Source organism: Zootoca vivipara, chromosome 16 (assembly GCF_963506605.1).
Source record: "Zootoca vivipara chromosome 16, rZooViv1.1, whole genome shotgun sequence".
Taxonomy (NCBI): domain Eukaryota; kingdom Metazoa; phylum Chordata; class Lepidosauria; order Squamata; family Lacertidae; genus Zootoca; species Zootoca vivipara.
The window spans coordinates 21916614-21932992 of record NC_083291.1 but is presented as its reverse complement, the minus strand read 5'-3'; the positions used below and the strand labels follow the sequence as shown (position 1 = coordinate 21932992).

At 43.6% G+C, this 16379-nt stretch overlaps 1 protein-coding gene across 2 annotated transcripts in view; it reads right to left on the bottom strand.

Moving 5' to 3' along the window:
* The window catches only part of RBPMS (RNA binding protein, mRNA processing factor), a 93904-nt gene extending 78045 nt beyond the window's left edge, over window positions 1–15859 (bottom strand). Inside the window, exon 1 of one of the 2 annotated variants that reach the window (XM_060269199.1) lies at window positions 15388–15859. In XM_060269199.1, the coding sequence (XP_060125182.1) occupies window positions 15388–15636 (249 nt within the window). In that variant the 5' untranslated portion in view covers window positions 15637–15859. The remainder of the gene's footprint in view (window positions 1–15387) is intronic. The other variant, XM_060269198.1, reaches the window with a different exon arrangement.
* Between the last annotated feature and the right edge of the window lie 520 nt (window positions 15860–16379).

Sequence of the window (16379 nt, the reverse complement as noted above, 5' to 3'; positions counted from 1 at the left end):
ATGGGTCTCCCCCCCTTATTCGCCCCTTCCTGTCCCACCTGGGACCCTGGCTCCTCTACCTTGCCTGAGCCTCGGACACGACTTCCTGCTTCCCCATTGGAATCGGAACTCTCTCTGCTTTCCCCTGTGCTCGGGGATGGGCTTGAACTCAGGAGGGGAGGGACTTCGCGATATCCCCTGTCCCTCACAATAACCTTCCCCACTTGCCATCCTATTTATCTATGATCATTTAAGCCAAAAGAAAGGCACTGGAAGGGCACTGCATGTCAGGAGCTAAATCCCAGGGTGATAATCTTGGGTTTTTCCAGTTCTGGTCTAGCAGTGAAGCCTTGAGTGGCTGCATTAACAACAGCCAGAAACCAAGGCACATGCCTATCCAGAAATAAGCACCACTATACTCAGGATTGCACAGGGGCTGTATTAAAAACAAATTAAGAGAGGAAATATCCAAAAAGCAATGAAGAAGGCAAGGGTTTTTACCTGCTGTACTCTGAGTTTTGCAGTTGCTTCTCCAGAATATTTTCAGAATTTCCAGATTTTTTTTCCTGTTCACTTTCTGTTTTTCTGTTCACTCTAAACAGCTTCAAGATATTTGGGGGGCGGGGGGGGTTAATCTCCCATCTTCTGAACTTCCCCCTTCATGTTTTCCCTCTTGTTTTTGCTGTGGATTAGCATACCTTCTTAGAATGTAGGACAAGCCCTTGGAAACTTGGAGCTGTTTCAAGTGATAGATTTACTTTATAAACAAGAGATAAACCTATGTTACAAATACTTTTCCTAGCTGCTTTTATTTTAAAAATTACAATACACGGAGCGAATGAACTTCCACTTAGGGAACACACAGCCACCTCTATTTTATTCATGGTGGTGGAGCGACATGGGATAAAATCCTATACGTATCTGCTCAGAAGTAAGCTCCGTTGAGTTCATTGCCCCGCTGATATACATGGGACTTACTCACAGGAAAGTGTAGGATTGCAACCAAAGGGTGCGAGTCAGAAATCCTCCAGTTCAAATCTCACCTCAGCCATATCTCACCAGGCACTCTTAAGATGCAAAAAGGTAAAGGTCCATTTGCGGATGACTCTGGGGTTGCAGCGCTCATCTTACTCTATGGGCCGAGGGAGCTGGCGTTTTTCTGCAGATAGCTTCCGGGTCATGTGGCCAGCATGACTAAGCCACTTCTGGCAAACCAGAGCAGTGCACGGAAACAGCATTTACCTTCCCGCCGGAGCGGTACCTATTTATCTACTTGCACTTTGACATGCTTTCGAACTGCTAGGTTGGCAGGAGCAGGGACTGAGCAACGGGAGCTCACCCCATCGAGGGGATTTGAACTGCCGACTTTCTGATTGGCAAAGCCCAAGAGGCTCTGTGGTTGAGACCACAGCGCCACCCATGTCCCATCTTAAGATGCAAGCTACAGTTCATTTAGGCTCAGCTCCTCTTTCTCCAATACGTACAGAGATTATACTCATTTTATACAGCATCATAACATACAGTATTTATATCTATCACTAACCCAAAAGTTAAATGCTCAATGGCGAAACAGCCTTGTTTTAGAGCAGAAAGAGGACGAGGAGGTATGACAGATCTCCTACTGGTCACCTTCCATTATGAACATCCTGTGGGAGTCTATTTCATATACAGCAGGCATGTCCAACAGGTAGCTCGTGATCTACCAGTAGATCACTAGACGCCTGCAGTATTTCACTGGTAGATCACTGGCTCCCCCCAAAGAAGCTGAACAACTGCGGCTCCCCTTTAAAAAGCTCAACATTTTACCTCCTCCCTGAAAAAACTCAACAACTTTGACCTGAACCCCAAAAAAGAGAGTATATCATTGCCAGTTTTTAACTCTGTGAGTAGATCGCAGACTCTTGGGAGTTGGCCACCCCTGATATACAGCATTACCATTGAAATAGTTATGGATCTTTTAACTGGTTTTTCAAAACAAAATAAAAAAATTCCTTCCAGTTTTTGTTTCGGCTACATCACACCAACACAGCTACCTACCTGTAACTATAACTGGTTTTTGTCTATCAAAGAGACTGGGTAGAATGAAACTGATTCAGATTAGATTATTTCTACAATGGAGTTTTCTTTTACTCTGTTTTGTAACTCTGAATACTACTGTGTGGCAAAAAAAGAAACAAGTCCTTGCTAAAGCACTATCTGCTCTTCTGCAGCTCGAAAATGTCCCCTGTAAACCATTAAATGTTTCTGATTTGGGATTCCTGGCCAATGGCTGTTTCCTCTACAACCATCCAAAGTAAACATGGCAAGTGCAAAGCAAACTTTCAGATTTCTTTGGGTTCTGAGGGGAAGCTTACGTCTTATCTCTGGAATTTTGTTAACCTGCAGCAGCATTAGCTTATCATTCAGCAGCAATACATACCAACCACAGAAGTAATCTAATGCCACCTAGAGCCCAGATTACTGCCAACCAAGCCAGTCCATTTTTTTAATGAACTGAACTCCTTCCATCTATAGGTTTGACCAAGAAAAGCATCTACTCTTTGGAACATGGATGGAGAAGAAACACACACATGTGGAATCGTGTTTCCATAGCTCTCCATAAGGTTTAAATGTAAAGTGCATGGCCCATCAAGGTAATTTTAAGGCATTAAAACAATTACAAACTTAATACAGTGGTACCTCGACTTACGAACGACTCAACAACCGAATTTTTTGACTTACGAATGGGGGTAATGGCCACGCGCTTATGAATGTCTCAACATCCAGGGGAAAAACCACGATGGTTTTAGAAAGGAATTTTTCATCTTACGAATTTTTCCGTTTCCAATGCATTCCTATGGGAAATCGCGTTTCCAATGGCGTTTTTCGACTTACGAATTTTTCGACTTACGAAGGTGCCTTCGGAATGGATTAAATTCATAAGTCAAGGCACCACTGTAAATATGTTTTTCCCAATAGTTAGCTAGGTATAAGGTTACACAAAAATGAAAGCATACAGTTCCCCAACTACACAGAAATTATCTCTTAAAGACCTGGAATTCACCGATTTGTCTAGGGTTGCCATATTTCAAAAAGTGAAAATCCAGACATTGTTCCTTATGGCCAAATCCCAGCTACGTCCAGGAAATTCCGGACGCATGGCAACCCTAGATCTGTCATTAAAAATCTAGTCACAGGATTAACACATTACCATTGCAATAAAACACACGTTTCTTTATGATTTATTGGTTCCACAAGTGGAAGATTCTTACGGAGTTTTAAGTCACTGACATGCTTCTATTACTTCCTAGCTTTGAACATTCAGATCTGTAGCTCTGCCAAAACCAAAAAGTCATTAAGAACCATATTTTAAAATTATAGCTCTATTATGTAATAAAAAATAAAGCAGTCTGTTGGGTCTTTTAAGTTTGAGCTTTCAGCACTGCATCTACACTTGCAGCTAATAGCATTCCTGCTAGATTTTGAGCTGCTCCCATTCATTTCAATGCGCCTTGAGGAGCATCTCTCACGAGACAGGTGTGTCAATTTCCCACCCTGTCTTCTGTAACAGTATCCAAGACCTGAAACCCAAGGCAGCCACTTCACTTTACGTGGAGGTACAATGACACTCCTCATAGCCAATTCGAATGTACATATGAAGCTACCTCGTTCACACGTCACAGCAGCCTCTCTTAACCATGGTGCCATCATGAAGATGCCTCTCTCCTGCTCCCTGCACAGCTCAGACAAGCCGTTCTGTAGTTTGTCATATTGTCACTTCCTCGGGATTAAAAGTCCACTGAACTCAGTGGGGCTTGCTTCCCAACAAACACATACACAATCATGTAAACATCACTAAAGTGAAGCATTTGGGGCCTGAAAGTCGTAACTCAAAATATCTTCATGCTAATTTCCTTACCAAATAGCTGGTTCAACCAATATTTATCGCAGCCAAAGGTCTTACAAAAAATAATAACACTACTAACCTCCAGAAGTGCTACTGCGTTGGACACACACACATACACACACACACACACACACACACACACACACTAAAATCCACAATGCCAGCGACCATGCTTAAATGAACAAGTATATGGAGTAGGAATGCAATTTCTCCTCCTTTTTACTATCCTTGTGCTCTATAATCCATATCTGGAACATATTTCAGATTGGTGCAGCACTGGGGGGGGGCAGCATACAGTATTTCTATGCTTTGAAAAAAAGAAAACAGTTCCCCAAATTGCCCACGCCCGATCTATGTTGGCAATTTTTGGCATGTTATTTGATGGGGTAGGGAGGGCTAATACTTGTCCGACTTATCAAACTTTCTCCCATTCAGAGAAGCTTGTAACTTGCCAGAGGCACGCAGCAATTTTACAGGCCTGTTCTGAAGTTATAAGAGCAAGGCGAGGTGGTTGTTGTTTTCAGTGTTCAAACTCAGATGGATGAATTTCGATACATAATTTCTCAGCTTCGAGAATACAGGAATCATGCTGGTCATGTTTACGCATAACCACCATTCAAGAAATGAACTTATTTATATACGCGCCCATAACAGTTTCAAAATTGTACAGGCACCAAAACACAAACATATACCTCAGTTAAACAGATGACCAGTACATTGATATAATGTTGCCTGCTCCCTTCATCTTTGTAACACCCCCTGCAACAGAACATAACTCAACCCATCCCCCTGCTTTGCATGCTATTATTATTATTATTATTATTATTATTATTATTATTATTATTATTATTTTATTTTAAAAATTCTTAGACTCTTAATTCTCAAACCCAGCAGTCATTCCGATGAATTATAACATCTAATTTCAATGTCCCAAAGCCAGAGCAGGTAAGATTCTGAGATGACTGGGTTTTTTACTTAAAATATCACCTATTTAGCACTCAACAGCAGAGCCTTCAATGGAGCAGAAACCGTTACCTGGTTTCGGAGATGTTCCATTTTGTTTCCAAGTTGATAGGCACTGTTATAGGGAATGATGGCATCTGAAGGGAATGTATTCCGCAGGGCGGGCACAACTACCAAGAAGGCCCTTTGCCTGGTTCTCTGTAACTTTATTTCTCAGAGTGAGCAAACCGCCAGAAGACCCTCAGAACTGGACCTCTGTGTCTGGGCTGAACAATGTGGGTGGGGACACTCCTTCAGGTACACAGGGCCTCAGCTGATGTGAAGGGAAAGTGAATTTGCTTGGTCCAGGTGAATGTGAGAGTTCTCTCGTACAACCAAACCCAACACTAAGCAGAATCACCCCTCCACACACAGACTTGTCAAATTTGGCCCACAAGGCAGATCCTGATAAGAATTTGGCCTACAGAGTCAAAAAGGTCCCCTACTCCTGCTATAACAGTATCCTAGAAATTGAACATTAAGAGTCAGGAGAATGATGTGCACCAAAATAAAAAACCCTCCTCTCTTCCCCATACTATACTTCTCCTGCTACTGCAGTGGGACTTTTCCTTCCATGGACCACATGAAAATTGATGGCAGTCTCTTAGCAGACCACTTCATTATTCTTGAGCCTGCTGCAGCAATTGTAATGTGCTGTGCTAGAAGCTGTGTGACTTTCAATCATATTTTTATTGCTTCCTTGATTTCTTGCATTGTATGCATTTTATTGTACTGCAGTTTGAATTCCACAGAATTCAAATGGTAAGTGTTCTTCACAGACATGCTGCAAACCACCTGCGTGAAGCAGTGATCCTTAAGACCACAATAAAGCGCTCGGATTCAGGGGCTGTGAGCCAGCACCAACCCTGAGCTGTTTAGCACCAAACAGCACAGTTGTGGAAGATTTCAGGAGAGTAGGAAAGGGGGGAAAGGTGTCCCTTGGCAGAAGCAAGGCTTCTGGAGCCTTGAACAAGACAACTAATGATGCAGATGAAACCTAACTCTACTTCCATCTGTCAACTTAGTCAAGTGAAGCTATGCGGTTCCTGAACTAAGGATTGTACTTGGTGATGGGCTGGATGAAAGCCAATAAACTGACGATGAATCATGAGAAGGAGTAAGTGGTTCTCATGTCTAGGGAATCAGGCAGGCAGCTTTTTCCAGATAGGGTTGCACTCACCTTAAAGGAAAAGGTACGCCGTGTGCAGGTATTCCTGGATCCAGCATTGTCACTATTAACACAGGTGGCCTCAGTGACACAGAGTGCTTTTTTCCCCAGAGTTGGCTGCTTGGCCAGCTGCAGCTGCTCCTTGACAGCGAACAGTTTGGTCACAGTGACCCACATTCTAGCAACCTCCCAAGGGAATTGCAGCAATGCACTGTTCATGGGGCTGCCACTGAAGACCACCTGGAATTGTTGAAATGGTGCAGCTGGGTGGAATCTTATCACACCGATTCTATTCTCTTCCAAATCCAATTCAAAGTGCTGGCACAGGCATCTAAAGCCCTAAAAGGCTTGGGATGAAAATACCTGAAAGAACACCTTTCCCTTATGCTAAGCTGCCTGTACACTGTGATGTCTTAAAACCTAGAGCTAGCTAAATTAACAGACTTGATACGTAACAAACCTAAAAATAAAACCAAGATCCAGTGGGAATGTCTAAACGAATATTTAAGGAAATTAGGAGTGGGAAAGGAAACATGGTTGTGTTTAGAATAATTATGCAGGGAAAATGTATAAAAGGATGTTTAAAATGTTTTGTTTTGTAGCATATGTAAAGGTGATTGTTATTTAGAGGACAACTGTGTAAAAGTTTTGAAAGGTTTATTTCTGTGTTCAGTGCGGTGGAAGTACTATAAGATGTAATAAATGTAGATAAGAGATGACTGTTGATACAGTCTTTCTTCTCTCTTTTTTTCCTTTCTTCTCCCTTCTTTTCTTCTTCTTTTCTAATTTCTTTTCTCTTTTCTTTTTCTTTTTTTTAAACTCTCCACTTCTTTTTCTCTCCTTATTGCATATTAGTCTTTTTGAGATTTTAAATGTATGTAAATGTTATGAAAATTGAATCTATATACTGTATATACATATATGTATTGTTCTTTTTGCAATAAAAAATCATAATCATAATAAAAAAGCCTTTTCTCTGCATTTGACTGCTGCGGGAAGCCCATTGCGAGGAATACAGCCTTCTTGGTGGTGGCACCGGGAATGTGGAATGCCCTTCACTCACAGGTGCAATTAGTGCTGACTTCGTTATCATTCCGGTGCCAGGCTTAAACTCAATTATTTGCCCAGGCATTTTAATGGCTGTTTAGCCTGATCTGTTGCTTTTAACTGCTTTTGTGTATTTTGTGTATTTTAAATGGTGGGTTTTTATTGTTGTGTGTTTTTTTAATTTATGTTTTGTATCCCATCAGGTATTTGAATAGATCAGGCATCCCCAAACTGCGGCCCTCCAGAATACAACTCCCATGATCCCTAGCTAGCAGGACCAGTGGTCGGGGAAGATGGGAATTGTAGTCCAAAACATCTAGAGGGCCGAAGTTTGGGGATGCCTGGAATAGATGAATGGGAGACTGTAAATATTTTTTTTAATACTTACAATGGTTAAATAAATACCAAAATGTATGTTCATGAAGATACTGTTGAAAAGAAGAAAAAGGCATCTAAAAGGGGAGGAAGAGTCTGAGAACAAGCTCTCATGAACAGAGTTCATTTCATCCGATGCATTAAAGAGAATCCTCCTATGGCCCAGGGGAGAGCGGGTATGCACACATGCGTATATTACAGAGGTATAAACAGAAAAACAGGGAAGCCAAATGGCTATGAAATGTGAATAGTACAGCTTGCAATAATTCTATGTAATATACAGTACTGTATATACAGAAGGTAAATGCCATGACCTTTCACAACAGCATTAATTGGTGATAAACACAAATCACCCAGAACTCATCAGGAAGTTTGATTCTTTTTGTTTAAGCTTGATTCAAGACAATGGTTTCACGTCCCATGGGCAGGTGTCAATTAACACAGCAGAGATAGGATGATTGCATTATCATCTCCATTTTAGATTGCTGTCAAATCCACATATGGAACTCTGTAGGTCAGTGGTCCCCAAACTAAGGCCCGGGGGCCGGATGCGGCCCAATCGCCTTCTAAATCCAGCCCGTGGATTGTCCGGGAATCAGCATGTTTTTATATGGGTAGAAGGTGTCTTTTTATTTAAAATGCATCTCTGGGTTATTTTGGGGGCATAGGAATTCATTCATTATTTTTTTTTTTCAAAATATAGTCCGCCGTCCGCCCCAAGGTCTGACCCTGCTGTAGGTCTTGTTGACTTTTTTAAAAAAGTAGATTGCCTACATTTTAAAAAAAAGTCAACAAGACCTACAGAGAATGTGAAGATCCTGAATGCAAATCCTACATTGACCTAGACTAGCTGTCTGAAATGTGCACCCATTTCATGCCAAAGCCAAGAAGATATGCATATGGATCTCCATAGCTAGGTTCCTTACCGCACTATTTAATCATACATTACAGTGGTACCTTGGTTCTCGAACTTAATCCATTCCGGGAGTCCGTTTGACTCCTGAAACTGTTCGAAAACCAAGGCACAGCTTCCGAATGGCTGCAGGAGCTTCCTCCACTTAATCGGAAGCCGTGGAAGCCGCGTCGGACGTTCGGCTTCCGAACAACGTTCGCAAACTGGAACACCCACTCCCGGGTTTGTGACGTTTGGGAGCCGATTTGTTTGGGAGCCAAGCTGTTCGAGTACCAAGGTACCACAGTACAGTATTCACAATTCGGATTCAATTAGATTGCTCACGCCCATGTGTAAACTAGCTCCATAGCAGAGTTTTTCAAATCCAAATCAAAAACTGAAAACTACCACTGTTTATGAAAGACTATAAATAGTAAGATGAAATATGAACACACAATATATTTAAAGCACATCAAATGCACATTTAAGGCACACAACTCCCCCCCCAAAAAGAATCCTGGGAATTGTAGTTTCCCACACATACACACAGATCTAAAATTCTGAGCACTCTTAACAAGCTACAAAATGTGTGCTGGATGCGCTTACAATGCACAGTAAAGATCTGTCCTGTGTCACTCATAGCTACACTTGCTAAAATTACAACTTCAGACACATCGAGACTGTGCTATCTTGGGGGAGGGGGACTTAAGCACAGGCACCCACACACAAAAAACTCCTACATTGCAACTCAGAAAGGTAAAGTCACTTCAAACGGCAACAGAACTTGAAATAACAAAAAACTGATATGCCACCAAGAAGATTAGCAATACCTGAAGAAGAATATACAGGTGAAACTCGGAAAATTAGAATATCGTCGAAAAGTGCATTTATTTCAGTAATGCAACTTATTATTTTTTATTTTTATTTTAGTTTTTACAAATGCAATGGCCAGAGGATTGGAGAAGATCAGTCTACATCCCAATTCCAAAGAAGGGCAGTGCCAAAGAATGCTCCAACTACCGCACAATTGCGCTCATTTCTCACGCTAGCAAGGTTATGCTTAAAATTCTACAAGGCAGGCTTAGGCAGTATGTGGACCGAGAACTCCCAGAAGTGCAAGCTGGATTTCGAAAGGGCAGAGGAACCAGAGACCAAATAGCAAACATGCGCTGGATTATGGAGAAAGCTAGAGAGTTCCAGAAAAACGTCTACTTCTGCTTCATTGACTATGCAAAAGCCTTTGACTGTGTCGACCACAGCAAACTATGGCAAGTTCTTAAAGAAATGGGAGTGCCTGATCACCTCATCTGTCTCCTGAGAAATCTCTATGTGGGACAAGAAGCTACAGTTAGAACTGGATATGGAACAACTGATTGGTTCAAAATTGGGAAAGGAGTACGACAAGGTTGTATATTGTCTCCCTGCTTATTTAACTTATATGCAGAATTCATCATGCGAAAGGCTGGACTAGATGAATCCCAAGCCGGAATTAAGATTGCCGGAAGAAATATCAACAACCTCAGATATGCAGATGACACAACCTTGATGGCAGAAAGCAAGGAGGAATTAAAGAACCTTTTAATGAGGGTGAAAGAGGAGAGCGCAAAATATGGTCTGAAGCTCAACATCAAAAAAACCAAGATCATGGCCACTGGTCCCATCACCTCCTGGCAAATAGAAGGGGAAGAAATGGAGGCAGTGAGAGATTTTACTTTCTTGGGCTCCTTGATCACTGCAGATGGTGACAGCAGTCACGAAATTAAAAGACGCCTGCTTCTTGGGAGAAAAGCAATGACAAACCTAGACAGCATCTTAAAAAGCAGAGACATCACCTTGCCGACAAAGGTCCGTATAGTTAAAGCTATGGTTTTCCCAGTAGTGATGTATGGAAGTGAGAGCTGGACCATCAAGAAGGCTGATAGCCGAAGAATTGATGCTTTTGAATTATGGTGCTGGAGGAGACTCTTGAGAGTCCCATGGACTGCAAGAAGATCAAACCTATCCATTCTGAAGGAAATCAGCCCTGAGTGCTCCCTGGAAGGACAGATCGTGAAGCTGAGGCTCCAATACTTTGGCCACCTCATGAGAAGAGAAGAATCCTTGGAAAAGACCCTGATGCTGGGAAAGATTGAGGGCACTAGGAGAAGGGGACGACAGAGGACAAGATGGTTGGACAGTGTTCTCGAAGCTACGAACATGAGTTTGACCAAACTGCGGGAGGCAGTGCAAGACAGGAGTGCCTGGCGTGCTATGGTCCATGGGGTCACGAAGAGTCAGACACGACTAAACGACTAAACAACAACAACGACAAATAATGACAATTACAACAAATAAAGGCTTGACATATCTTGCTTTGCATGTCATGCATCTATCTCATATATTGGTTTCACCTTTTAAGTTGCGTTACTGAAATAAATGCACTTTTCGATGATATTCTAATTTCCCCGAGTTTCACCTGTACTTGAACATTTGCCACCCAGCTCAGGGGAACGCAACTGTCATTTTTGCTCTACATCCAGCAACAACCAAGTCACCATGTAGAGAGCCTTACCATCTGGCAGACAACCGTAGAGCAGTAAAAACGTATACCAGTAATTCAGATGGTAGCGCGTTTTTAATAAACAAAAAGACCATACTACGTGGGAAATTACTATTGTATTGACTCAGCATGTTGTTTTAGCTGTCATCACAACAAGACCTGGTCCTTCCATCAGAAGGGAGTTCAGTTTGCAATGACGTGAAAAACAGTCCTTAACAGTGATGTTTCAGGCACCAACTATATACAGTACTACACGTTGGTAAGAAAACATCATTTCAGGCAATTTCTCCATTTCTTAGCACAGTTATTAGAAATGACTAGTCTCTTTTTCAGCTGCTAGAATAACTACAGGTCTGAGCCTTCTGCTCTATTTTAAATCGTAAGGTTTGATGAAAGGTTCTTACGGCGCCAATCACCTATTCTCCCCTCAATATGCACTGTTCTGGCTGCACGTCTATTCTGGCAACTCTACACACAGTTTATCAGCCCAACTGCAAGACATGACCAAGACAGGTGCCAAAAACAGCCCTGAAGGTTCCTCAGTTTGTTAAGTGATGCTGGAGGTTATGACTCTGAGGGACATTTGGCTTGGCAAAGAAGAGGTAGGATCTGGAGTTGGGAACCTGGACTCACATCTTAGCCATGAACTTACTGAGTTGTCCTTGTAAAAAGTAAAAATAAATGCACCTCAGAGCCAAAGTAGAAGAGATGAGGAAGATTTGCTATACTTTTCGTTTAATTCAAAGCAGACGCTCCTTATTGGAGAGGGTTCTTCATTTGATCAGGGCAATAGCTCCAGGGCCGTGGTTTCCGATCACAGGGGTGCAATTTGATTTTTAAGGGAGGGATTCGGAAGCTTGTTTAGACCAAATTAATGGCCTTTTTGGCTTCCTCCACGTGAATAGGAGTTCACTTTTTGAGTAAAAAGAATTATATGTCACGGGGGGGGGGGTCATCAGGATTTTAGAGATGCTTAGGTGGGGCATAGCCAAAAAAAAAAGGTTGGGAACCACTAGGGAAGGTGTGTTTAACCCTTCAATTTAACCACACAGAGATGCTATTACGCTATTGGGGGGGGAACAGGCAGTCACAAGAGGTCTTCCCCCACAATTTGGCTAATAGTTTGAGCGATAGGGTTTACATTGACAAAATGGTACTGGGGAAGGGTTAAATGCTACCAGCACCATTTCCCGGATTACACTAGGAACACACGCACCCTGGAAGTTTTGAAGTAAATAAAAATATAATGGGATATCCGATCATAGACCTCCCATGTTACATGTACTTTCCTCCTCCACTTCCATTCCCTGTATTTAGTGGAAGCAGCAATCCACCTCGCAGACTTTTACATTTCCCTAGCCCAAGGACATAAACTAATTAAACTATGCATAAAATATAGATCAATAAATTAATGGTAGCAAATCTGTGCACCTTATTGCGCGCAGGAACAGTGGGATAATGGAAGAATGCAAATATATGAATGAAACAAGCTGTGTGTACAAGCGAAAGTTGAGATAATTAATGGCAATATTGTCCTTCATCAGCGCCACGTCCAATTTTCGCTTTCACAGACTTCCATTTTTCCACACTGCCCATTTACCATAGTCTGACATCAGAAAGCCATTTCTCTACATACAAAGTTAAGTATGGGTGAATTCAAAACACCAAAGTATAAAATCCACGACTGATACAGTACACTGCACATTCAGAAGCACTGCTAAACCTGCTGCACAGTTGCCATCAAACTTTAGGCTGAAAGCTCTTTGAGACAGGGACTTGTTCTTTGAGGCTTCCGCTGTAAAGAGTTGCTGATGTCAGCCCTACCTCCAAATGGTTTATCTATGGTAGCACAGATCTCTAAGAGATGTGAGGTTGCCAAGATTTAAGTCACGCATATAAACGAACCATGAACAGTAAGGTTGGAATAGGGTCTGAAATTAATGTAATCCTCTGCCAACACTATTAAAAGGTCCTTAGAAAACTAATACCAGCAAACAAATGGCAAACAGGTGGTAGGTAAAAGCAACAGAAGTGCCTGTGGACTCCCATTTTCTCCTTCCGTCCTTAGCTTCCCATTCATTACTTATTTGCTGACAATGGTGAAATGATAGGGAGCAGGAAAATACTTAGGTACTGCAGCACCAATAACTTTTTTGTCCCCAAACCCACTAAAAATGTTCTCCATTGGGAATTCAAGAGCCAAGCACATCCCAAGACTGACACCAGAAGCAAAAAGGACACACAAAGCATCAAAGCCGTGTTGTTACAATACCTCGTTGCACATCATCACTGGACAACAGGTTGCACCATCAATATTTTCCAAGCCGCCACCAGATCTCACCGCTAACAAGATTATTAAATCATTAAAAATTCTTCCTTCAACTAAGGGGATAGGCAATGAAGAGTCTCAATCACCAAACCCGTTAACAAACATCACGGCTGCTATACAAGGCAAGCTTATGCCGAGTTTTAAGCACACTGTAGGAGTTCCGAGAAGGGAACTTCTACTAATACACAATTTTCAAAGTTTGTCCAAACCATGCCTAAAATTAATTAATCAATATAGTAAATAATGTTCATACATATACTACATATTTCATAGTGGTTTATGTTGCAGATCGTAAGCGCGATCTGGCTAGTCCTTGGCAGCAACCCGAAAAACAATGCAAATATTAGGATTTTCATTCTTACCTATAGGGGCAAGTTATCATAACAAACTGAACTGATGCTTGGAAGCCTATTTATTGTAATAGATGAAGAAACCTACATATTCGTTTTTCTATAAATATCATTCCCACAGGTAGGCAGAATGAATACATGATATAAGGAAATGTTTTTCTTTTAATAAAATACGTTTTGTTCCGTGCAACCACCATTCATCCTTCAAGGACAGGGGTCAGCAAACTTTTTCAGCAGGGGGCCAGTCCACTGTCCCTCAGACCTTGTGGGGGGCCGGATTATATCTTGGGGGGGGGGTTGAACGAATTCCTATGCCCCACAAATAACCCAGAGATGCATTTTAAATAAAAGGGCACATTCTACCCATGTAAAAACACGCTGATTCCCGGACAGTCCACAGGTGGATTTAGAAGGTGTTTGGGCTGGATCCGGCCCCCAGGCCTTAGTTTGCCTACCCATGCACTAGGATCTGTAAATCAGCAGCACTTCATAATAGGCTTTAAGTGTTAATTTGAGTAGTTTACTGCCTTACCAGTAATCATTTCCCAAACAGGTTCCCAGCCTCAAGAGTAACCATCTTTCTTTTTCCAGAGCTGTGTAGCTAAACAACAACAGCACCGAAGCACTTTATAGCACCTTAAAGACTAACATTATTATTCTGGCACTAAGGTTTTGTGGACTAGTCTACTTCAAGGAAAAGCAAAGTTTCCTCCAACAAAATGCCTAAGGCCCTACTACACTGTTTTGGCTGTTTATCACACTGCAAAAAAGATGGTAAAAATAAATGCTGGAGGCCTCATAAATTCACAGGCTACCTATAAGGTTGTAATATTCAAAACACACGCAGGGAGGTTTTTAATTGAGTAGACAGTCTACAAGTGGAATGTGGTGGTTAAGACATAAAGTATGGCTTAGTATCTCAAACTTACAAGAACTCAAAAGTAGCCTACTGTATTTCAAGGAAATTGCTTATGAGATATACAACCTACCTAGGAGTGTTTTCCACTGAACAGTATGGGCTTGCTTCTGAGTAAGCATATAAGGTTGAACTATAAATGGGCAACACAGTACAACAATCTCGAACACTGGAAATTACTCGCACTGCTCTCTTATTGAATTAAACCATTACTGTACCGATATTGCCAAACCGCATCGCCAACTTACTAATTTGCATGTTTTGCCATGCTTTGGTTTTTTGACTATGACCTTTCCCCACGGTGGCTCTGAATTAAGATTTGCCCAAGTACAAGTTCTCTGCATCTTAACTCATCGGGAAAGAATGCGCTCGATACGTTATCTATTAATCAGAGCGCCTGGCCTTTTTTTTTTAAGGAGTACTCTGCTTTTAATGCGCGGTTTCACTGTGGGGAGTCGGGGGGCAACTAGGTTACGGGGAGCAAGCGCACGACCACAAGAGAGAAAAGGAAGGAGAAAAAACAGTGTTTGCCTCCCATGTTTCCCCCCACCAACCATCCCACTTTCACCGTTCAAACTAAGGTCAAACTTAGTCGCTTCGGGAAACCTTCGGCGCGCCTTTCGTTTCCCAAGCGTTGCGCAACCTCTCCAGCCCCCAAAGCGGACGGAGCGAACAGCTTCGGTGTCAATGCGTTTTAAGGGACGGGCTGGTGGGTGGGTGGCAGGGAGGGGGTGTCCCAAAAGCTCTACGGCTGCCCTGCTTGGAAGCGCTCCCCCCGTCCCCAAAAACTTTCTCCAGACCAGGGCTCCCCGGAGAAGCCCATGACGCACGCCGCCCCTGCGCTCCGAAGGGAAAGCCCGGGAGGCAGCGCCTTTCGCCCGTCCGCCTCCCCTTCAGCAGGTACCTCTTCCTCCTGCAGGCTCGGCTCGGCGGGGCTGTGCTCCTGCTCGCCTTTGGCGCTGTTCATGGTTCCCTCCACCGGTCCGGAGCGCCCTCGCCCGCCGCCCCCTCCTCGCCTCGCCTCTCCCGTCTGCGGCGCGTCTGGGCTGAGGTGCTGCTGCTGCTGCTGGGCAGGCGTGCGCGCCGAGGCAAGGCGAAGAAGCAGCGGGGCTCTCGCCCTGGCCACCAGCAGCGGCAGCTGCTTCAGCAGCATGCAGGGCTTTCCTGGCGGCGCGAGAGACTCCGAGCAAGCCGCGTGAGGGGCGGGAAAGAGGCGGCGGCGCGCGGCGGCTTCTTTTCCGTGGAAGGAAGTCGTGAGGGGAAGAGCCGCGAGCTCTTCTCCTGCGCGCCTGGCTCTGGTTGGCGGGGAAGGTGGCTCGCGCGCCTGGCGCCCACTCCCTGGGACGACGTGGGAGGGAGCGGAGGAGGAGGAGGAGGGGGGTGTTCGGGGTGTCGACTAATCGCGAGGGAGAGGAAATGAACCCCCCCCCCAGCAACCCTCCGGCCCGAGCACGTGAAGAGAGGCGGGTCAGAAAGCAAGGCGTCGAGGCTTGGGGAAGGAAGGAAGGAAGGAAGGAGGAGCTTCCCGGGTGGTGACTCCAAAACCCAACGGCAAAGGACAAGTGGTGGTGGTGTTCACTTGCTTCGCCGTAGACTTGAAAGGGACCCACGAGGGGCATCTAGTCCAGCCCCCTGCGACGAAGGAATCTTTCGCCCCACGTGCCCAACTGGGGCTCGAACCCAGAATGTTGGCGTCCATCTGTCTCTGGCGACAATGGAAAAGTGTGTGCGCCTTTGGGGGTGAAGTCAGACTGTTGGAAGGAGCGAACTCCTTGGGGTCGAGATCCCTTCCAAAAAAAACACACCAATAAAATGTTTGAGGGGGCCACAGTTGGGATACTGAATACACAGTTCTGGTTGCCTCACCTCAAAAAGGGTATTTGTACACTTGGGAAA